At 38.7% G+C, this 25,571-nt stretch overlaps 1 protein-coding gene across 3 annotated transcripts in view; it reads left to right on the top strand.

The window, feature by feature from the left end:
* The window catches only part of ZEB2 (zinc finger E-box binding homeobox 2), a 125,985-nt gene that overhangs the window by 76,824 nt on the left and 23,590 nt on the right, over positions 1 to 25,571 (top strand). For all 3 annotated transcript variants that reach the window (XM_088474865.1, XM_088474868.1, XM_088474867.1), the window contains one exon: positions 18,627 to 18,884. In XM_088474865.1, the coding sequence (XP_088330991.1) occupies positions 18,627 to 18,884 (258 nt within the window). The remainder of the gene's footprint in view (positions 1 to 18,626; positions 18,885 to 25,571) is intronic.

Genomic DNA, 25,571 nt, shown 5'->3' with positions numbered 1-25,571 from the left:
CATTTTATTTTCATATTCCATGTTTAAGACAGATGCGGAACTGCAGATGAAGTATACCGTTTGTAGCGTAGCGGCAAAATATTTTAATTTTATTCTGTACTATGAAGTGTAAAGTTAAAACAGCACTTTTTCATTAATAATACTTAAAAAAAAATCCTTATGGGAGTTTACTTGAAAGGAATATAATGTATTACTGCAGGAGAATGTAGGAAAGATTAAAGGATTGTGTCAGGGGTTTCAGTTTGGTGCAGGCTTCCTGTACAGCCAGTGCCCCTGTCCTCATGGCCAGTTCTCCTTCCTCCATTCTCCTTCTCTCTCTCTCTTTATAAAGGGAAGAGTGAACCCTTCTCACTGCCTGGCGGTGTCAGATTAAATACCGAGATGGCGACAGGAAAGAGGCTTGGAGGAAAAACAAAAGACAGGGGGGTGAGATTTATCAGGTTGGCGACGGAACTGCAGGCTTGTTGGACTCCAATTTACAGAAATCCAAACAGATTTTACTTGACACGATCTGCAATCATTACTGCCGGAGCAGAGCTAATTAAGAAATTAGCTTTCTTGATTGTTTGCCTGCTCTCATAGTGATGAGTAGCTGAATAATGTTGTATGGATGAAATGTTCTAAGAGCGGACGATTTAACATGTGCTTTTTTTTATGCATTTATTTCTGCGTTGTTTTATATATTGCACCTTTGTATACTTGTTTTGCATTTTGCACATTTGTATACTTGTTTTGTATATTGCACCTTGTATACTTGTTTTGTATATTGCACCTTGTTTACTTGTTTTGTATATTGCACCTTTGTATACTTGTTTTATATGCTGCATCTGTGTATACTTCTATTTATCTGGATTTTGGTTATTGAAAAACAATCCAATACCAATGTTTTTTTCTTCTTCACTTTTGTTCAGAAACGTTGCCCTATCACATTGTACATTTTACATAACCTAAAGCCTAATATAAACAAATGTATTAAAAGTTGTACTTTCAAATATTGCAAATTATATTCCGCCCCCCTCACCCCCAACGCCGCTCAAAAAAAAGGAATTTTACAGCTTTAAATAGGGTAGCCACTTTTTCAATTTTTTGCAGGAAAAAGTGCATAACTGCAATTTTACACAACCAATCATAAAACTGATTTAATTAATATGTGATCTACTGCACATAGCACCTAAGGTTTCAAATAATTAACTAAAATCAATGCATCATGAGAGTTATTATTACCCATTTAGTGCTAGCAGCCGCATTATTAGGAATAATATACACGTTAAATCTCTGCTTGTGGGAAATGAGGTTGGGGGTCATGGGGCAAAAGTGATCATTGTTTGTTATAATTTAATGATATGAGTGAAATCTTCAGTTAGGAAACCAGACTTTCAGTGATAAATTATAACTCTAGAATATTTTCAAATATCTTGTCTGTGAGTGTGGAGTACAGGTGTTAATTCTGTTTCTGGTTTGTAGGTAATCATCTTACATTGATTACAATAGAACCATTTAATATAAATTGCTCTTAGAAAGTAATTAACTGTTATTAAAGAGCTACGAAATCATCAACAACACTTGAATCTAACTGTCCATCTACTCTTGTGCGAGCACAGTGGGCCAAATTGTATGTCTCTGGTCATTCAGGAATCATACCTAATGACCAGATCAACTGGGAACCACAATGACCACACACAAACACACTCTGATGACCTGCCACAGGTCAGCCATATTCACCTAATGCCCTAATTAGTTCTGGATAGAGTTTAGTTGATGTGCCAGCCTAAAATTATAATTTCAAGACTATTTGGTACAAAATTACTAAACTGTCTGATTAATCAATCTGTGTGGCCAACATTTAATCTGCTGTCTGTCTTGTGCTGCTGTTTGTGGTTGTGAAGAGATTCTGCGGTTTGTAGTTCCACAACAGCTAGAGTGGCACTGGTTGCATAATCCTGTTATAGCTTCTGACAGATAGTGACAGAAACGTAAGGATGACATATTTTCTTTCCATAAAACAAAACGCTGTCCCTTAAAGTAATAGGCTTGTATCAGTGCAACACAATAGTTGATTGACTTGAACTCTAACAAATTCAATGCCTTGCTGTATTGTCTTATAGGGCCCTTTAGCCAGTGTCCTTTCTATTAATACATGTCCATGAAAATATTTAGATGGAATGTAGACAGAGCTTAATTTGACACAAATTTGCTGGTTACAATACCTGGAGTACAAGGCACACATTCCATATAACTTACAAAGTGACAGAAATCTGATCCTCTGAAGGTAATAAATTAAATCTGCTGTCCTTGCTATTTCAGTTTGGATCAGATTTCAGACTTGCATGTATTTTCGGATTCAGGTTTAACACATTTGTGAAGTTCTTTAAATCTCTGCTCTTCCACCCACAGACATATAACATGAATACTGGCTAACCTCCTTGCCCAAACTGTGCTCATTTCACTTACGGGTCTATTTACTTTGCAGTGTTAGGAGACAGAGTGAAAAGTGACAAGTGCCAGCCAATCAGCTCCTAACTGCCATCTCACAGGCTGTGTTTGAAAAATGACAGTTGGGAGCTGATTGGCTGGCACCTTATCACTTTTCACTCTGTCTCCTAAAACTGCTTAGTAAATAGACCCCTAAATATTGATGGCCTCATGGCCTCATAAAATGAGAAATATATCAATATGAGTATACAATAACAATCTAGTAGTTGCTTAAATAAAATAGCTCCAAAATGTACTTTATTTTACATCAACATCACATAGACGCTTGGGCACAGACGGAATTTAAAATAAAGCTTGATCCGCTGTTATCTTACTATTTGTTACCAAACAGGGCTTAAATATGTCAAAAAGATTTCTATTTACTGGTAAATTACAGAAGTTTGTGGAAGTCAAGGGACCCCACCCGGTGATGTCACCCAGCATAGTTCTGCAGGAAATGACAATGTTATCTTATAATGTATTAAACTATGCTGTGTATACAGGGCTCACAGTCTAGAAAATAAAATTGTTTACAGTACTTATTATTATTACCAGTTATTTATATAGCGCACACATATTCCGCAGAGCTTTACAGAGATTATTTGGCCATTCACATCAGTCCCTGCCCCAGTGGAGCTTACAATCTAAAGTTCCTATCACATGCGCACACACTAGGGTTAATTTGTGTTGGGAGCCAATTAACCTACCAGTATATTTCTGGAGTGTGGGAAAAAACCGGAGGAAACCCACACAAGCACAGGGAGAATATACAAACTCTGCACAGGTAGGGCCGTGGTGGGAATCGAACCCATGACCTCAGTGCTGTGAGGCAGTAATGCTAACCATTACACCGTCTGTGTAATGGTTTAATTCATAAATAACCCCAATTATTACTTTTTTGGTGTTAAATCCAGTAAACGTGTCCTAATAATAATGTGAAATGGCAACGCCACATATTACATTGTACCTTTCAATCCTACTCTCACAAAGTAGTAAAGCCGGGGTACGGGGTCCCATATACAGGATCCCTGTGGTTTGGGAGACGACCACCCCCGCTGTCGCCTGCGATGGATTATTCTCTTAGAATAACAGCCTGGAGAATTTTGAACACAAACATCACACTGTCAGGTTGTCAGAAAGGAGCTAATTGGACATGCTGTGGTTCTATCCTATCATATCCTGTCTGACAACCCTACACCACACAGTCTGTGTTTGGAATCCCCTTAAGTTGTCAGACATACGCTGCAGCGCTTCCTGCGATGTCACTTCTTTCAAGTATGATGTGCGGCTGTATTCTCATCCATATTGGCACATCCCACATAATGGCTGCCCTTACTGTTTGCAGGCAACGGGCGCACCTAAAGTCATAGGTATGCTATAAGCGGACCCATTTGATCACATGCAAAGCAGTTGCTAGGCCTGTGTGTCCAGCATTATTGAGCATGCCTGATTCAGTGTTATCTATCTACAGTAGTAACAGTGGCACTTTCCTTTTTGCATTTACATTGTCTCACAGACATATAGAATCCTATTGTCACTGTATATAAACACTATGCAAATGAAATAAGTAAATCTCCTGCACTCCAACAATACAGCTAAACCGTTTCCTAGGTGGGATATTGTGTACTGGGTATTTCACTTTTTGCTTTCTTAGCAGGGATTTAGAAGTTGCAATACTACATCAAAGATTTTGTAAAAGATCCCATACTGACTTTCTCCCCCAATGTGGTGAGGGGGAATAAATGTATATATCCTTAGCAGCTTAACTAAGTAGGTAAGATCTTCATTAGCAAAACTGAGTTAAAAGACTGGTGCTGAACGCTGCAGAAAAACAACCCTGATCATTTGTTCAGTCTGCAATCTACACATCAATTATCCTGCTGGGCTAATTACCACCTTTCCTTTGCCTGGGTACCTAAGCATTCACACTTCTATGCATCTGATCAAATAAATGCATTATTGATAACGTGTGGATGCAATAAACCTTGTAGGTGCAAAATAAATACGTCATATGAAAAGTAAAAAATAAATAAAATAAAAAACCCTGCTCTGCGTGTTGTTGCACTGTTGTTTGCCTTTTTGAACATTAACTTATTGTTTTATTAAATTGTAATCTAAATAAAATGAACACAGGCTAGTCTCTCTTCTTTGCTCCGCCACTCTCCAGTTGAAAACATACAGTACATAGAGATTATACAGTAGTATTATTAGCAGGGTCGCCAAATCATTCTGTAGCAAAAAGGAATAATTTTTAGACGTTCAAACATTGGGTTCAGTGGAAAGTTTCCAGCATCTTTCTGACCGGCACATAGGGGTAATTAGTCAGCGCAGGGAATTTCAAGGCTGTCATCCCTGTTAAGTGCGGTGGGCACTCTTGTTAAGGTGATCATTTTCTCATTCCAGTTTGAGGACAGATGAAGAAAAACCTATTTCCTGTAGCTCATTTGATACCTAGTGGGGATGCTATTCAGGTGACAGAGATACAGTCTCAGAGGGGGAACAGATGTGCGCTCATTATCATTTGAATAAAAACACAGATAGTGCTGATCTGTTGCCTGGCCATCACCTGGTTAGTTTTTCCTGTGATCTTTATCCCATCTGAAAGACCAGGTCCCCCGACCTTAGCAAATCCCTGACCCCCAGCTGGTGACACAGAGGTTTATGGCACAGAACACACCATGATATCTCTGTGCACAGATGCCATTCAACAAAATCTGACTTTACATTGATTTTTTTTTTCTTTCTTTTTTTTTTGTTCTTGGGATTAATCCAAAAGCAGCTTTTACCAAGAATTATTACTTATAGATGCTCAGTAGTACACTGCTTCTTTTATTGCCATACTCAAAGATGGTAACACAAGAGTTAAAAAGGGATGGGTGTATAGGCTTATTACGGAAGGACAACAAAAAGCTATACTTAAATATAAAATAATCATTGTGTCTGCTATATAATGAGCCCGTCAAGATTACGCAACTGGGAGCTTATGCCGAATTGAGCAAATGTCTGTTTGCGGAGAGTATTTTGCATTTTGTTGACCTCGTATGCTCAGGAACTGAGTGCAGCAAAGTACAAGTGATGAAGAGTAATGCCCACTGCGCAATGCGGAGCAATTATGACCAACTTGTGTCAAACTCTACCTTTGCTCCTTTAAGAGCAATCTGATATCAGATTTCTGACAATTGTGCTCTCTGGATCGTAAACACGACACTTGTAAACATTATCCTACATGCCATTTATTTTTGCCTCACACAAATTGAATTGTCCAATCTAATTGCCCTGTGTATAGCTACACACACTCCTTCTGAAAAGGGTCCACAGATGACAAGAAATATGCTAGACATCACCATACCCGGTACAACATTCTTGTAAAAGGTAAAGTACATATAGCCAAAAGAAAATGTTACCTTAAGGGGTACATCCACTAACAGACATAGAAACGACTGCACGATTGCGACATTGTAATCGTGCAGTCGTTTCACAGTCTTTGATGTGCCTACACTGAACGATCAGTCGTTTAGTGTAGGCACATCAATCATGACCGAACATGGTCAACTTGACGACGACGTCAGGTTGGCCAGCATGTTCAGACGATGATAGATGTCAAAACCAACCAGAGGGCGCACGCATCGCTGGTCGTTTTTGACATTAAACTGCCCGATTTGCAGACGATTAACAAGCAATTGAACGATAACGATGTTGTTATCGTTCAATCGCTCTGTTTAATCACGTCGTGGATATGCGGCATTACTTGTACATACAGTAAATGTATGAAATATTATTTACTTTGGGCAGAGCTAAAGCTGACAAAGACAGGTGATAAAGGAAGCAGTGCATGGGAAAATTGTATGTTGAAATTCCATATACTACAACATGTATCATATAAACAGTATATAATATATGTCAGATGATGACTATGTCAGGGCATAATGACTACACACCGGCTATTTAGATTAATTTGTTAGATCTTGTTTAGCATCCAGACTGCTATATTATTGATCATTAAACTCGATCGTCCAATACCTTCAGTAATCACTTTGAAAGCATATAGTGAAATGCTTCTCCGAAATCTCCCTTCCTGTAATGTTTGTAATGTTGTGTAATGTATTAGTGCACCTCCCACTTACAACAAAGGGAGGTGCACTGATGAAGGAAAAAAGGCCTACACACAAGCAAGCATAAGTAATGTCCTCTCCAGCTGTTGTGGAACTACAAATCTCAGCATGACAGACATAGGTAGTTCAAAAACATCTGGCTAGCCACAGGTTTCCTACCTCTGCTAATGGGTAATACAACGTGAATGGAATGCTGAGCAACCTTGGAACTTGGAAAGTGCTGTTATTAACTTTTCTTTTATCTCAATCAACTCGATGGTTTTGGGGGCTAACATAATGTTGTAAAGGCTCTGTGGGAACAAATGCAGATAAGTTTGATGATTTGAATTAAAACTGCATTAAATAACATATACAATGAAACCCTGGCATATACACAACACAATATAACATCAACAGTTAAAGAAAATAACACTGATCAAATGACGGTTTCTCTGTGTAATTACCACTCAGGTTCGGACTTAGCCATTATTAACAGAACGCACAGTTACACTCTCTGGCACTGTAATAAGTTATTGTAGAATTATAATTAATCTTACAGGAGGTGGCAGGATTCGTACAGTATCAGACTGGAGCAATACAGCATATAGATTTATTAATGCTTTTAATCAGTTCTGGCAAAATTAATTTTGCAATGATTGCTTACATTGAAATTTGCATATATTTAGCGAAAGCCATTTATTTCAGTTGGACTCTTTTGATTAAAACCAGATACAGGCCCGCAGCTACAAAAAACTTTTGTTGGTTTTCTCCATCATGGATTTCAGACATTTTGGAAAAACAACTTATACATTGTTCCTAGGGATCAGTGCAATTTAATTCCTAGCCTGGTGCTATGTGCACATGTGGGTTGTAAACCTTAGCAACCAATCAGATATTTGTTTACAGTCTCTAATATTTAACTATCACCTTCTAGTAGATAATAACTAGAATCTAATTGGTTGCTATGGGCAACATTTCCACTTCTAAAAACTCTTACTTTAGTAAATTTACCCCTGCGTATCCTACAGCCAAAGGGCCTCATTTACTAATGAGTATTATCACCAAAACGAGTGATAAATGTCACTGTGTATGATAAATGGTGCTCCAGCCAATCAGCTCCCAACTGTCAACTGTTAGAAAAATGACAGTTGGGAGCTGATTGGCTGGAGCACCATTTATCATACACAGTGACATTTATCACTCGTTTTGGTGATAAAACTCGTTAGTAATGGGAGCCAAAGCCTGAATTATTGGTGTCCTATGTAAGAGTGACTTACTACAAGTAAATACATCTTGCAGCAACGTACACATTTTATTGAGTAAAAGTTGTTGCTCTCTGAAATAATTTTGTACAAATATATCCAAGTGAGCAAATATCTACGACTAACACTACACTATAAGGGACTTTTGATACATATATACAACGTATACAGATACATATATACAATGTAAGGAAAGGTGATTGAAGGGCGTTTATATATGTCTCTTTCTTTTGTGCCAATACCAGGTCTCCTTTTATTAGTGGATTTTGGCCGGGCCGTATGCAGTATTGTATTTACATTATAGCCGCCGCCTGTCCCGTATTTTGGAGAGTGGCACTATGTTTTCCCTGGGCATATCCATGTATTTCAATATTGACCAACTGCCCAATAACATTCCTTTTGTTTTCCTCCTACCCGCAATTATTACCATATTTTCTGAGCCTTATAAGCTAATATTCATTGAAGTGGAGGGTTTACAATGCAAAGAGGAACTGAACATGAGATGATGGGGATTGTAGTCCTCTAAGGTCTGCATGTGAGTATTTGCAGTGGCTCCTTAGCAGCTACAGTGTACTTGGAAACTATTTTACATTTTTTAGCCAACAAGATATAGGTAAACTAAGCACATATCTGTATAAGGTGCATGTTATAAATAGTTTAATATTGATTTCAATTTACTTCTTACTAATATATATATATATTTTTTTATATTTTTAATGTTTTGCTTGCACTAGTTTTCTAGTCCTTTTCCAGTTATAATTTGGTGATTATAGGTGCAAGGAGAATGCATGGTCAGGAGATACACTTATAATTGATTTAAGCAAGGAATACTGATAGAAATCAAACATCCAGTTCTGTTTTACAGACTTTGTAAACAAGGCTAGCACCTAGTCAGTCCTACTATATCTTATCAGGACCTTAACCCATCCTGTCCCATAGAAGAATGCGAGTGCAATCAAATGGTAGAGCTGCAATACAGCACAGGCCTAGGAACATTATCATCTCTAACACTTCCAAACACCCTTCCGTATCTTCATTTCATTGGAGGTCCTGTACTTTCAGTTCAGGGATTTAGATAAGTGTTTGAGGTCTACACACACACATGGCATTGATAACTGTGTGAGTGTGAAACGTTCTGCAGCCAGGCGTTATCACTGTGCACAGTACAACTCTGCTCCATGAGATAAAAGTCTTATCATACTTTTTATGCACTCACCACAGAAAGGTTTCTAGTTCGGACAGTTTAGGACTAAACTTTCCTTTCCTGCTCCGATTATCCCCCCCACCCCTCATGTCTTTGTCAGCAACACAGCTTGTAATGATTCTAGCTGAAAGTTATCTTGGTCAACTAAGAAATAGCAGAGAGAAGGGTCTGTACTGTAGCCATATGAGTTATGGGTTCTGCATTCAAATTCATTGGATTTCTTTTTTTTTTGTATTCTCTAAATCTCATACATTTTCTTGCAGCAAGGAGAAAATGACATTTAGTGATACAGCATGATAAGATATAATGCATAGTAGCAATTTAGTATGTATAGTACAAAAGTAACATAGTGTATGGTATAATATTGTTGCGTTTTATGGTTTAGGTGTACTTTAGGATATTACAGAAAGTTTATATAGCACAGCAGCATAGCCTATGGCTATTTTCTAAAATGCGCTGGCTTTTGTAAACAGCCTCAATGATTTGTTAGATGGGTTAACATTAAATACAGCTGACCAGGTCTTTTCAATAGACACCTTTCCTGAGCACGGTTATGTACTGGGGCTATCTGTCCGGTTACTGTCACACCCAGGAATCGAGCTGACGAGCGACCATACACTGCCAGTGTCAGCAAATTCCACTACCTGAAAGGGATTGAGGGGGAGAGAGGAGCCTGCGGGAGGGGTCACCGCCACGGACTAAGTGGCATCAGGCCATGACAACTCTTTTAGCAATCTGGAGCCAACACAAAACATTTGGGGACAGGGGTTTTGTCAGCGAACAGCATTGGATCAGATAACTAGTGATGTATATACAGAGCCACAGCAGTGAAAGCTGATTATGACATGCCACTGCCTCATCCTGCTCAGGCTGGGCCCATACTTTTTACATATATTGAGGTGGTAAAATGAGGAGAGATGGGGGAAATTCTGCAACTATTTAAACACAAGGCCAATTTCTAGCAAAGCATTCCCCAGGCATGCACTTCTATCGTTACTTTGCGTGTTTTAGAAACCACTTCGGCCTCTAATGGGTGCTCATGAGGGCAACAAGTTAGCTGGCGCTGTGAGGTGCACGATTGATTTGCAACACTTTATAAGCACTATGTAGATAACAACTTTCTTCCTGCTTTTTTGCTTCCTCTTGAAGATTATATTTATTGGAAAATGTGCTCGCTATTCAGCAACCTCATTTATATATATATATATATATATATATATATGTACAGTATATATATATATATATATATATAATGCTTGTGATAATTTTGCATTTGGGCATTGAATTGTCCCATATGTGTGATAGATGGAAGCATTGAACTGTAATTATTTTCTTCAATATGATCCAGGATTTACTCTATACTTTATTTTCTCTTGCCTTTACATTGGGTATTTCTAAGAGCACATCTTTCTGCAGTGGGAAAGGGGACAGGATCTTGGCACAATGCACTGTCATTGGTCAATGAAAGATTGGGGAACAATGTTTTTGATTTTGCAGGTGGTTCAGTGTGTGCATTCGTGTCAGTGCTCATTGGAATGTACTTAGAATACTGACCTAATTATGCATATAAGAGAAAAAAAACAAGCCATTCACTGGATTTGTTTCTTCTCTTTTAAATCGCACAAGAAACAAAAAAAAAATGGTCTCCTATTTTGTGAAAGAAATTGTTTCGCTTTTATTGCAGCAAAGTGGTGGCTTCAGCAGTACCAAAACTGTAACGATTTGATATTCCAAAGGTTTTGTGTGTATTCGGTTAGTTACAGTAATTATACCCAATAACTGACAGCCAAAATCACGTAGGAGAAAGCAAAGGCTGTTCCCTCACACAGGCCCTGCTGCAGAACATCTGCTGAGAGATTTGCATATTAATTAACCCATATTAACTCTAATTATTCTGGGAAATTATCAAATAAATTGAATTTTCTAATTTTAACCTTTCTTTTACTTGACGCGTGTCGGGCCTGAGAGGCTCATCAGACTATCTCACCTGGGCAATGTGCAAAGTAGCCACCCCTGTCGCCATTACCTCACTCTCTCTTTGGCTCCTTTAGATCAGGAGTAGCCTAGGGAGCCTTTGTATTCCTTGTGTTTTGTTTTATTTTTTTCTTGGCTTCTGAGATCCCTGGGCCTGAGTACATTTGTTGTGAGGTGGAACATGTGTGTGCCAGCACAGATGGTGGATTTGTACAGGGGTGACGAAAGGTGGTACCTCCGAACAGTTGAACAAACCTTACTTTTTTCAGCCTGTTGTTTAGACCTGAGCAAATAAATGGGAGTTTAATTCAATTAGAGCCTGGCTTTAGTCAGTGCCTCATGACAGAAATTATTCAATATTTTCCCCCCTCACATTGTTGAATTTACACATCGCTGCCTCTGTCGCCTTTGTGCCCTGTTCAGAGTGACCGTAATGCATTGAGCTTTTGTCTGTGTCATGTCACTATCCCTGTCTGGCTTTGTCCATTGTGAGGTAGGACCATGCAGTTTGGAAAACAGGAAGGTTTAATGTGTCAGGAATGAACGACTTGTCTGTTGAAGCAACAGAATATTTTAAAAAAGCCAAACAGTCCTCGGTTGTAATACACATTACCAGGGAGAGGATTGTAAAGATTTTCAGCCATTTCTAGAAGTGATTCCACATTTAGATTTACTCTTTGCTGATAAGCTAATATCAAAAGTAAAAGAAATTTGAAATACGCTACTTTGAAACAGAGATAGAACTCTTCCGTTGTATTAATTGGCTTCAAATAGCTTTTTGTTCACTTGTAACCAAACTGGAAAAGTTATAAATTGGGCACTGTAATAGACCAAAATGTCCATTTCATAGTTCATGACCTGCAATGGACTGCAAATGGAGGAACTTGGGTATTTGCATCAAAATAAACTTACTCCAATATCATTAGGTGCTGGGATCTTTTTCTTTAGGACAACAAGTCCCTCATTTCCACCTTAATGGATTCACCTCCCACTTTTTTTTAACTATTCGGGTAATCAGCTATCCCCAGCTGACTGGAAAAGGAGAAAAAAAAGTTTCTAACTAGAGAAAATCCCTTCCTATTAGTAATGGGCTGCAAGCCAACCCCTTACCTGAACCTACCATTTGTCAGTGACAACAGCTGGAGAGGAGAGAGCCACGAGGGGACTCGGATAGAGGGAAATGTAACATTCAGTTTTTATGGGGAAACAGAAGAAAGAAAATATTATTCACCATGGAATATAAACAGTTTCTTTTTAGGAGATGTGTTGCCAGTATGCAAGATGATCCATTGTCAGCCACAGGTAGGTTGATCGATCGCAACGCGTGCTGATCAAATATGTCGTCCCATGTCTGTTCATAATGTCATATGTCAGTGTTTCCTTTACTATACGTAGGGCATTCGTATGACTCTGAAGCTTGTTGTCTGCTCTCACTGCGACACCTAAACAAATGTACGTCACCGTTTTATCATAGAAAAGTGAGGAAGATGAGGAGTAACTGAGGCTTCTCCGCTGCTAGTCATGGACTTTTTGCATTGTGTAATCTTTCTTTGAGCAAGGTATTAGACACAATAACTTACACAAGGACAATGTTTCCTCATCTTGTTGTCAAGGTTTTAAGTCCAAGGTTTCAAAAACGTAACTCAAGACAAGGTCCCTTGCACAGGATAACAATGCCGCAACTCCAACAGTTTTAGAAAGTCTGTTCTGTGCTTTAAGCTTTTGGGTGTTTCTTTTTATTATTATTTTTTTTACAGCTGTTTTTGTATTATTTTCAAACCTGTGAGAACAGATGTTTTGTTATTTTGTTATGTTTAGTTGCGTGTCTTTGTTTTTGTTTATTTCTTTTTTTAAATGAAATTCAATGCAGGTACTTTTATTGCACACATTGTTTATACTGAGAACATATAGGCTCTGTATTACAGTTATAGGATGTCCGGGTTGTCCTTTAATTTATTTCTGAAGTTTGTGGATTCTCATCCTGTTTCCGGGCCCTCTAGCGGTGAGTAGGTTATTATGATAGTGTGTCCTAAGGATAGGAAGTCCTGTTCTTTTTATTTCTTTGTATGCTTTATTCAGGCTATTGTTCTTTTCCAAGTTCAATATATATGTATTTCACCAGGGGTAATGAGTATAGGGCATCATGTTGTGCTAATTACTATGTTTATTTACAATGTATAGTTTTGCACAAGGCACATAGTGGAGCAAGTGATGTTCGGAAGCTTGGAGTGCAGTCTGGAATGAATACGAGTAGGTGATCTGCACTCCAGAAAGTGCTCTGCAGAGGATCTCTTCCCATATACTGTTAAATGACTTACTAAGCATGTCCGCTTCATTCTCTCTTGTTGTCAGGGACGTATATATAATGGGTGCAGGGTGTGCGTGGCACACAGGCCCACATCACACACCCTACACCCATATTTTTAATACTTACCTCTCCGGAGAGGAGTAGTCCCACGTCGGCGCTATCAACGCTGTAAAAGTGGGCTGGAAAATAACCGCCGTTGCCATATTCCTGGCGTTTTGCACATGTGCAGTAGGGAAATTGCTAAGAAAATGGCTGCCGTGCCATTTTCCCGGTGACCTGCACATGCGCAGTAGACTTTGGGCACAGACCCAGAGTCTGCTGCTGCAGTGCTGCGCTCAGTGCGCTGCCGGTCGCCAGAGAGAGGGGGCCCTGGCCGGAGACTGCACACGGGCCCCCTCCTTTCTTAATACACCCCTGCTTGTTGTCCTTCCATCATAAGAGTTGTGCTGTGTATTGTTTTTTTGTACACTATTTACAGTTCAGTACTTACTGTATATTGAGGGACAGAAAGATAATATTCTATTTACAGCCTCCCAATAATACTTTTTATAGGCTTCCTAATTTATGAAAACAAAACACAAATCAAACATTGAGGCAATTCATTTCCCGACGATGTGTCACCACACATCACTGTGATGTCATCTGCGCACAGTACCCTTTAGTACAGCAGACAATGTTCGCTAATTTTCTTGTGTACCTCTGCGGGGACAATAGAGGGAAGATATTGGTTACTGAGTGCCATTACCTGAACGGTCTGGAGGCACTTCACATACTGTAATTATCAAAGGATGCTAAAGTAATGTTGGCAACTACACAGTAACCTATATGGTTATTATGGAAGTGTCCCTTTTAGGGCCCAAATCCCCCTGTCCCTCTTGGCTTCCAAAATGTGCAGTACAGTTGGTGAAATGGTTAGTTTTACTGTCTCACAGCACTGAGGTCTTGGGCATAACTGTGTGGAGTTTGTATGTACTCCCTGTGTTTGTATCGATACCCCAGTTTCCTTCAACAATCTAAAAACATACTGGCAAGTGATTTGGATTCAGACAAACAAATGAACGTATATGTGTGTGCGTGCTTGTGTGCATGCACAAGTGGTAGGGAATATACTGTAGATTGTACGCTCCACTGAGACAGGGGCTTTTTCTCTGTAAAGCCCTGTGATATATGTGTGCGCTATATAATTAATAATAAATAAATATCTCACCTCTGGATCTAAAACAGAGATCTATGTTAATACATATCTACTTAGAAATCCGTTTGTCTATAAAATGTATAATAGTTGTCAACCTTTATACTATAGTGTTATAGATCTGTGTGGAATGTGTACCTATGTAATCAAGTAAAAGTTATTTTTTCCCAATAACATATCTTAAGTTTACCTCTTTAAAGTTTTTGGAGGTAAGATAGCGTAATAAAATCAGTGGGAGCTGCAGAACCTCTTGCTAAGAGCTGCCAATCTTCTTCTGTACAGATCTCTGCATCACCAATAACATTTCACATTTTCTGGTTTTAATAAATGTATGAAGGGAACAAGCGACAAATAGAAAATGTTACTTTAAACACATTGATGAATCTCCTCTGTTGTGCTGGCTCATGTAATGGATTGTATCCTGTATCAATTTAACTAATTGTATTCCAGCTTCTTCTCTTCTTCCGCAAACAAAGTTTTGTTGAAGCGACACACGTAGACACAGGGATCATTATTCCCTCCCCCAAATTTCCCAAGGCAAAAAGTCACCATGATCAATAACCCATGTATTAGGAACAGATGCTGCTGTGTTCCACAACTAAGTAACATACATCTGTGAGAAGGGGCTCACTAGGAAACATTGTTTTCACCAGTCTCAGATAATGGTTCAACTACTTTAAATGTCAGACTAATTATCAGCAATACTTACTAAGTAGCACAAGCCGCAATGTCTTCATTTTTCCTTCCAGCAGGTAGAGGTGATCTTGAAATGTCACGCTTCCGCAGACAGCGAGTCAACAACATAAAAAATACTAATAATGATAATCATTACATAACATATTATACAAAAAGGTGTTTCTTTAATAGATTGTTAAAAATATCCAGAAGAGTATATATATATATATATATATATATATATATAATTTTTTTTTTTCAAGACACCTTTCTGTGAACTTGCACAATTAGGTGTCCGCGTGAAACATGCGCCATTATGCGTTGTGATATTCCCAAGGTTTTTACCTTGTCTTTTTCACGGTTGCTTTTACAGTAAGTGGTGTTATTGTTTCACACTGGAAAAAAAATGTAAATAATGTCAGGAAAGCTTAACAAGTGATTGCAGAGCACAATGTAAGCCTTACTATCTCTTATCCTGTAATCGTCGGATTGCATGGCAGACTTCCATCTCTACCTGTATGAAGCATAATTACGGCTGCTTTTTGGCAAGGCATCTAATGCCATGGATTGTAATTAATTTCGAAAGATTACTGTGAGGAATTGGTTACCGATGCTGTTTCCTGGCCATTTATCACTGTTATTTAGTAGTTATTTTTTTGTTTTTGTTTACTATATTGTCTTTCCTCCTTCTTTGAGAGGCATGTAGCATTAGTGTCTATTTTGAGCCTAATAAAGAGTACATCTTTCTTCTAGTTTATTGATTTAAAGAATGAAAATCTTTGGGCTTCCAACTCTTTTGTGGTTGCTCAGTTCAGTTTCACATGTAGATTTTTTACTTTGACTCCTAACATTAACAGCTACTTTTGAACATTGGATATAATAAACTATAAATATGGGAATTGGTGTCTACTGAATTCAAATCAAGAACTCCAGTAGGTGAAAAGCAACTGATCCATGTTATATCTCAATAAAGAACTGTTTGCCTCGCTGCCAGCCTCCATCCATAATACAAACAGACATTGGCAAATGTCCCATTAGTCCAGTCTTCGATCTCCTCACCAGGTCTTCTATGATGATTTTATTTCATAGGTTCCCTTCAAATAAGTTTTTAGGGGAACTGGTTATTTCACTTTCAATTATCCTATATATATATTTATTTATATATATATATATATATATATATATATAAATATACCAGAATAGAAAGGCGGCTCTCGGAGTCTTCTCAATACGGTATATATATATATATATATATATATATTTATTTATACAAAAAGGTTCTCGCACTATTGCATAAACCAAAAAAAATGTTTTAATTGGGTTTTAAGATGTAGTTTTCAGATTTTTTTTTAAATTGCTTTTTAACTGGATTATAATACATAGGCCTGCAAACGTTACATACAACATGTGTGGCCATAGATAGATGTGATGGTTTTAATGTGAATAAGTTTACTCTTGTACATTTTAAATCTTAAATTATTTATATCCATTAAAGTATTTACTACTGTTTGGGAAAAGAGAGCAGCAGGCACGAAGTATTGTTGTCATGTGATGGATGTTTCTTTCCTGACCTTGCACCCTGAGACATGACTTCACTGCTTGTTGAAATTGTTCCGATTTTTGGGGGCTCCTCAGGGGATTGTTGATAAATCATCTATCTATCTATCTGTCGTTTTTTTTTTTTAATAAATCCTGAACAAAATATATCATCTTGTTTTGCTCCGATAGAACTCACGTGTCACTCCGTATAGTCATCACCGGGCAAAAAAAGAGACCTCAAAAGACATATTTTCTTCCAGGATAAAGGCCTTTTAATGCCTGTCCAGCCTTAGATAATTGTATTCACTCCTCCTGGACCTTCCTTTCTTCCTCCTGTGCCCAGAGATCACTTTTTAAGAGGTGGGTTGAAAGATTCCCAGGCCTAAGGATCTTTTGTTTTGTCCCGCCCCCCCCCCCCCCGTCCCCCAACTCAGCGCTCAGAACATTTATAAAGGGCTGTCTGTGGGTTGCTAAGAAATGGTTAAACCTCTGTCACCAGATGAAAAAAAAAAAGATTCACAATATTGATTGTACTAAGGTATATCTGGACCACACAGCTCGAGCGGGGACGTTAGAATATCTCCTTTTTGTAGATCTCAGGGCATTACCCAGCCTGAACTTGTTTAAACCCTTGTGGTCACACCTCTTGAAAAGGTTTTGTTTCCACCGTCAATTGGTATTCAAACCAGGTCAGCAAATTCTGTTTGCTTCTGCTACAGCCGTTTTCATTTTAATTTGCACCTGTTGTGCAGTTGTTCAGAAGGCAAGTGCGGACCCGCGGATTATACAAAGATCATATTATGAGCAGATATGCACGGTGTAATCTTTTTGTCCCCAGACTCACATGACAAAAAAAAATCTATCTTTTTGTTCTTTTTTCTTCGTCCCTGGGAACCTGTCAAAGCAAACAGATATGACTGACAAAAATTTGTAACTAGACATGATTCAAGAATTCTCAATAAGCATTATGATTCGAGGACACAATCCATTTATATATTTTTTTCCTCTCCTCCACTCTTTTCTGCCACTTTTCTATAATCCGATAGCTGGCAAGAGCCACTTGAGATAGCTCAGTTGATAATTTAGGAGAGGGCGGCTTTATTAGACACAGAGAAATCAAACTGAACCTGAAAATTGTTTTCTTTTTTCTTTTTTTTTCCTCCCATTCCTCAGCCCCCCTCCTCCGTCTCCCTCGTTCCCATGATGTCATGGCTCTCGCTTGCTTTTTTTGTGCATGCTTCTAGAGAGTTAGGTTAACGTATTTTGGCAATCCCATGTGTGCGTAACGGATGGTGTGTTTCTGTAGCTGAGCTAATGCCCCGTGTTTATTACTCTAATCTTTCTTGTCTGCTGGTAAAGTGGACAATTTATGTACTATCATGTAGGCCGAGAGCCTTGTGAGGGCTGACTAATTCAGAAACAGCCACCTTCAATTGAGTTCACAGACCTTATTTACAGGATGCATTTTAAAAAAAAAATAGGAATAAAAGGAAAAAAATCTGCTGAACAATTCTGGGACTGAGAGTTACATGGGGGTAAGCAGGATCTTCTTAATAGTCACGTTTTTGCTTTTAGACTGCCAAGCACAGTACATACTGTAATTTTTGTAATATGAACATAACTTGGTTAGAGTTTAAGGCTCTCAGAACTTTTTTTTGTTTTTCTTCTTATTGTCGTCACTGTTTACTTTTGCAATTCTTTCTCAATCCTGACCAGAATATTTCCAGACTCCCATGGGAGAAGGCCACTCTCCTGGATCCTGCTTTTTTTTCTTGTGAAGTGGGCGAAAACAGAAGTATAATGAATGCAAATAAAACTCAGACTTCCAAGCTTTTACTTATAGTTATGTTTCCTAAATGACTAATGTCAAGAGTATTCTAATGTGTTCCTTTTTTACTGTTCTTTGCAGTATTGACTTATGACAATGTCGTAGACACGGGTTCGGAGACAGATGAAGACGATAAGCTTCACATAGCTGAAGATGACAGTATTATTACCACTTTGGACCAGGAAACCAGCCCCGCCAGTATTCTCAACCATGAGTCTTCACCACATGTCAACCAGGCACTACTGGCCAGAGATGAAGAGGAAGATGATTTGAGGGACGGAGGGATAGATCACAACTGGCACAATGATGATCTCCTGAAAGCTTCCATAGATGGTTCTGGTGAGCTCAAAAATGCCTTCAACAATTTTGTAGAGCGATTGTTTCCATTCTGCAATGCATTCATTAGTATTTACTTCTGGATCACTTAGCAATATAACGCTCAGTTGACTACAAGTACCAAAAAAGACAATTCTTGTAATTCACCCCAACTTAAACAACATACATTATATTTTGTGGCATAGATAGCTTTCAGTGTTCCTACATAGAGTGTATTTTCCATCCAGATGAGCCAAATTTTCATTATGCAGTTGGGCGTTACATTTTTTACAATTAGCCATTGAAATTTGACCCTTAGGGGTTTTTAGAAGTGGAGTTGTTGCCCATAGCAACCAATCAGATTCTAGCTATTATCTTCTAGAAGGTGCTAGATAAATGATAAGTAGCATCTGATTGGTTGCTATGGGCAACAACTCCTCTTCTTAAAACCTGCACTTTAGTAAATATACCCCTTAGTGTTCCCACCTCACATAACATTATGAATTGGCCATTGTCATTCCAGCTATGTTCATTTACTATATATTTCATGAAATGCCAGTTGACAAACACAGCGTGCAATGGCGAATCAAAACTCAAAGACTGTATCGCCAGAACTTCGCACCTCTGCGAAACAGCTTTTTCTGCCGTGGAACTGATTTGCGTGAAATTTCACCACAATTTCACTCATCTGTAATTTCATGCAATTTTTCTACAACACCTAATTTCACTGTGTAAATGGGAACAGCCATAGGGCTCCTAAAATGAGATGACATTGTGATTTGTTAGCAGTTCAATAGGCATATCGTTCAAATGAGCATCTGTGAAAAATGAAGAAAGGTTTATTTTTCTGAGTTTACATGCATGACGAGTGTAGATATTTGGTAATGTGTTCTATAAGAGTAATGAAACACGCTTTAAGTGTTACATATTATAAGTATACAAAGTGTGTGTGATTCTGCTGTAGCTATTACTATGTTTGAGTGGCAATTAATTTACTAGCATTGAGCAAAACTGCATGGGTAGTAATCCATAGCAGCCAATCAGAAACAAACATTCATAATCTAATATAAGCTGAAACAGCAAAAACCAAAACCTGATTGGATGCTTTGGGTTATTACATTGTTGTACAATATTTGTATATTACTCAAAGACATACATCACAACATTAAGTCATGCTGAATCCGGGGGCAGAATAACCTTCTATCAACAGGAACCTTCTCCACTTCCTCCTAAAATAGTATTTTTGTATGAAATTCAACACCTCTCAGGGTCTGTGATTTGGCACTGTCTAAAATTGAATGTGCATTCCTTAAGGCACACTTGCCAACTCACCCTGATTGTTAGGGAGACTCCCTGAAATAGTAACAATCTCCCTGACTCCCTGAAGAATCTAACAATCTCCCTGATTGCACCTTATCCCCATTATGTAGCTGTTATCTAAAAAAAAACCTCCAGAGATATATACATTCAAATGGGAGCATTAGTATCAATTCCCTGCATTGGTTATAAGGCACAGTGATCCCTATGGCTACATGTATTTTCTGAAAAGTATCAGTTTGTTTTCATCAACAAATAGATCTTAGTAACTGCATTGGGGCTTGTTTACGTTTGGATGTAAGGCAAGTTTAAGACATGCCTCTCTACTGCCGCGCTCATAGGTGTTGAATTCACAATCTCCCTCAAATGCTTTTTTCAAAAGTAGGCAAGCATGCCTTAAGGGCTTGTTCACACGTATACTGTATAGTGAGATGTATCAAGTCTTTTGAGGAGTGGAGAAGTGGGCAAGTGAAGATGTTGCTAATATCAACCAATCAGCTTCTACCTAGTATTTTATAGGATATGCTTGATAAATGCTAACTACAAGCTGATTGGCTGCTATGGGCAACTTCTCCATTGATGCACTTCACCACTCTGTAGGCTTGATACTTGCACTGAGAAGATTGATAAAAGACATGGCAGCTGTAACACACGCTGTAGGCAGGCATTTCAACATGGTTTTCACATGCTTTTAATGCATTGCACTTTTAGCGGCACAATCTATTGTACTAGTAGCGAGCACTGACACATGTTGCGTTCTAAAGCTAAACACAGCATTTTCATGTCAGACAGCATTAGTGGGAACATGTAATGCCATTTAACATATTTTTATGCCATTTTTAGGCATTAGTTAGTGTCTGAAAGTGGCAGTAATAGCGACTGGGTGTGAAGAGCCCTATATGTAGTATATGTAGTCTTCTGTGTGGGAAGTTAAGTACCAGTAGGGGGCAGAGTAATGTTCTTGAGGTAAATTTGTTTTTCAATGTTCAAGTTCAAAACACATAAGTACAGTATATAGTGAGTGACTGTTTTTTGATGTTGTTGTTTATTTGTTTTTTAACTATACCTGGTACCAGTGGCATATCTATAATGGGTGTAGGGTGTGCAATGCACTGCACGCCCTGCACCCATGTTTATCAATACTTACATCTCTGCAGTCACACTGCAGCATCGACAGCGCTGCACAGATCACAAATCACCATTTTCCCAGAGACCTGTGCATACCGACACCCACTGCTGCCTTCTCATATCCGTCCGACGAGGTACAACAGCGTAAGCATCAGGAACATCGACGCAGATCGGGCAGTCACACAGCATATCAGAGAATTCTGACCTGTCTCAAACACTGCGTCTTTCCTGACACTCTGAGAGCTCTTAGCCTGCCTTGGAGATTGCAATAGCTAATTTAGGCACGCCCATGAAACGGCGTTTAAATGGTCCTGACTCTCTGGCGTTTGCCTAGCAACCCCTCGTTACCTCCCCAAAATCACTCAATCGGTGTAAATATCGGCATTGTATAAATCTCTGAATCAGGCTCTTAATATGCCCCTGCCTGGTACATAGTAAGCTGAGATGTGATTTAAAGTCCTGGTTATCTCATAGACTGTTCCTTAATGCTGTGAGTGGGCAGGCAGCAGTTAGAGTCCTAAAAAGCAGTTTTCCATGGTCCAATCTTTCACGTCAACGATTTACCAGCAGTATCTGTACCCGAGCTATTCACAATCCTTAGAACAAATTGTAAACTGCACATTAAATTTGATATTTTTTTTCGGAGGTGGGGGCTGACTCTTTCTCGAATCTCACATAAACATTTATCGTCAAACACTCTGAGACCTTAAGGTTTCACATTTTCGACAGCGAGGGGGGAGATCAGCCAAAAGATGGAGGAAAGATAAATACGTTTAATTAGGGGGCAGAGGATGATCATTAAAGGAAGTCTGACTGCTGTAGAAGTCATTAACAATCTTAAATGAAATTTTTATTTTTATGATAGCCATTTACATGTATAATAAGAGCCAATGATTCTTAGGAGCAGTGTGACAGAAACTGAGTGCGGCGAGAAGTCTTGTAAGACATACCATTTAAATGAGCTGGCGTTAGCTATTCATATTTGTTAATGAACTAGATTTGAACAGCCATAAGAATGAATGTACTGATGGTTTAAATTTTAATATCTAGAAATCAAGGGTAAGGGCCAATTACTGGGAATTTTTTACCCTTAAAGGAATAATTAATAGAGATTTAACAAATGCAGGACTTCAAACTTCTTGGGAAAAAAGTTCTTATATTCTGAATTCTGAGTAATTTATTTAAATCCCGCCAGACAGGTCTGATATTACCTTCTTTTTGTGTTCTTTGTGTTCAGTATATGTAATTCAGCCTTCTTGGAACGCGTTTTAATACTGGACTATCCCTTATCAATCCCTCTGAGCCACATGGCCCTAATTCACTGGATACCAGTATTTTATGCGGTTGGGTGCGGGATGCCGGCGCTCAGGATCCCAGTGCTCAGAATCCCGATGGCGGCACACCGACTGGCTTACATTGCTGACACCTACCATTAAGTAACCCTACCCCTAATCTAATCCTCCCTCCCTGCAGCCTAAACCTAACCCTCCCGCAGCCTAAACCTAGTTCCCCCCCACAGCCTAACCCTAACCCATAACCCTCCCACTAACCTCAGCAGTCGGGATTATGGCACCGGGATTCTGAATGGTGCCGGGATTTCGGCGCTGGCTCTCTGAGTGCTGGCAAGCCGACCACCAGGATCATAACTACATCCCATTTTATGGCTGGTATATCACTGAGCAGTATAAAAATAAAAACTAATAAATATATATATATATATATATATATATATATATGCATTTTTCTTTTTTATTTACATTTTTTTAATTATTTTTTTAACCCTTTAATTGCTGCCACTTTAATTGCTGACAGCTCACGGTGTCTTTGGCTCTGAATAGTTAACTTATGGGGGGATGTAAAACCATCCCGTCTGGCTGACAGCTGCTCCGTATGTCTGTATCCATAATTTTATTTTACTATTCTATGAGGGCAGGAGAGATACTTTGCTTTTACCTGTCTGCTTCTAATGACTAGTAATGATTTATAGGTTTTTTTTTTATTGTACTAAAAGTGCTCTGATGTGGTGCCTTGATGTCTAATGAAAAAAGATTGTTCATCTGCCCTCCCTCTCATGAAATTGGGCCAGTGTTTATTCTGAGTAGTAGATAACACGCTTTTTTTTCCCTTCTGATAAAAAAATGAAAAAGCAAAAAAAACAAAATATTAAAAAAACAAACATATTTATTGTTTAAAAAAAACATCTAATATAGACAATAATTCTAACGTGGGAGCTGCTTTGTTTAGCAGTGTTTTATCCCTGGTGCCTGACTGTCTCGTATGGCACCTCTATGCATAGTTGTTCTGTGAGATAAGCCCCCTCTCCTCTGCTTACTCTGCCATACTTTCTCCACTTTGTCTGCAGGATGTAGAGTTTAAACTGAAGAGGGCTGTGGACTTCTTACTGTGCTTTTCCGGTTCAAGCACAATCAAAGTTTTGTACTAGCAATTGTCCTTGACATTCTTTCGTCCCACAATAGGGTGGATACAGTGTGCTGGAATACAGCATGACATCATTATCATCCGTTTAAATAAATCACCTGCATCGGGCCAGATTCTGCTTGTACAAGGATTCTTCCGCCAGGGGAAGAAAGTGTTCTTTATTTTTATAAACCTTTATCCCCAAGGGCGACAGGGAAATGCTAACTTTTACTCTTGTTTTCAAAATAAATACTCTGGACATTATTAGAGGAAAGAAAGAAAAAACAGAATAGATATTTAGCTTTCCCAAACTTGCTTCCCACACCTGTTAAAAAGTCTGGTTAAAAGCTTTGTTTTTTTTAAATAAAAAACATCTGCATCATTTTGTCTTCTCTTGGCATTCATAGCTGACATATAGATATATATGTAGTGCGCAGGGGGGATCACTATGATTACAAGAGTTCGGTGAACACAGCGCCAAGCAGATTTGGCCACCTTACTCATGGCATTGCTTTCGGGTTTCTTTACACTAGCGAAACTGCTCGTAAAAACATACGTTAGACGCATTTGTTACTAGTGTTTTTGAGATCACTGTAGTGTGTTTAACCACTGCCTGCTTTCAAACACTAGCAATCACCCCATCCCATACATGTGACTTTTCATGGCCTAACCAAACTTAGCTAGCTCCTCCTAGAGACCACCCTGTACTCTGAGCAGTCTGGAAATTATAGTTTTAATCATTAAATTTGCTGCGGGAAAAAATACATTATGCAGAATTGCACTGGACAGCAGATTCTCAATTCAGCCTTTCAACTTCGAGTTATCAGTTGGCACTAACTCATCACCTGAGAAATGAAAGTTATCTGTTGTATGGCAACCACTTTTTTGGCATCCTCTAGAATACACAGTGTGGTGGGCAGTGATGCTACTAGTTTTTTGAACATATAGTCCTGTCAGTTTAGATCATCCAGAACCTCTTAAGGTGCCCATCCACTTGTAGATGCGGGGACGACGGCACGATTACGACATCGTAATCGTGCCTTCGTCTCCATAGGGATGTCGTGCATACACTGAACGTTCAGTGTATGCACATCGATCATCCCCGAACATGGGCAACCTGCCGACAGTCGTCAGGTTGACCGTCATGTTTGGGCAATGATAGATGCGCGCGCTTCGCTGGTCGTGTTAGACCGATGTGCAGCCGATAACTGATCGATTGCACGATTATGATGTCGTAATCGTGCAATCGCTCAGTATTATCGGCACGTGGATGAGCACCTTTAGTTCCACTTTTACAGACCATCCTTTGTTTTTTACTATTCATTTACTAACCATTAGTTTACTGCATATTTGCCGACTAACCAAAAAACTGAAATTTTAATTTCTGAGTATTGTCATCTGAAAACAACCTATTGCAGCCAACCCAAAAACATTTTTCTGTAAACAAGCAATACTGTAGTATGTAACTCTACAGAGTCACTTTCTTTAACAGCGAAATAAACCACTTAAAGTTTTTATTCTTTATGGCAAAAAAATAAATAAATAGTTTTACATTTTGTGGATGCAGACAAAAAACAAACCAACTTTTTTTTTTTGCAGCCACCTGGACATAACTGGACAGAACCCAGATATGTGAACTTCTCCTTACTTATTCATACGTAAAAACAATGGGGAAGGAAGTGCAGGGGAAAAAAATCTAGAAAATTACCAGTATTATGCAAAAAAACCCTACAAATTGTTTTCCTCTGCGTCTGTGCGTGTTGCCCTCAGATGGGAATCTTGTGACTCTAAGGCAGGAGAATCACATGAGATGAGTAAAGAAGAGGGACATACAATAGCTATATTTAT

The sequence above is a fragment of the Taudactylus pleione genome, unplaced genomic scaffold (assembly GCF_031769625.1).
Source record: "Taudactylus pleione unplaced genomic scaffold, aTauple2 ptg000156l, whole genome shotgun sequence".
NCBI lineage: Eukaryota > Metazoa > Chordata > Amphibia > Anura > Myobatrachidae > Taudactylus > Taudactylus pleione.
Note: the sequence above shows the minus strand (reverse complement) of the source record. Positions and strands in the feature narration are given on the sequence as shown.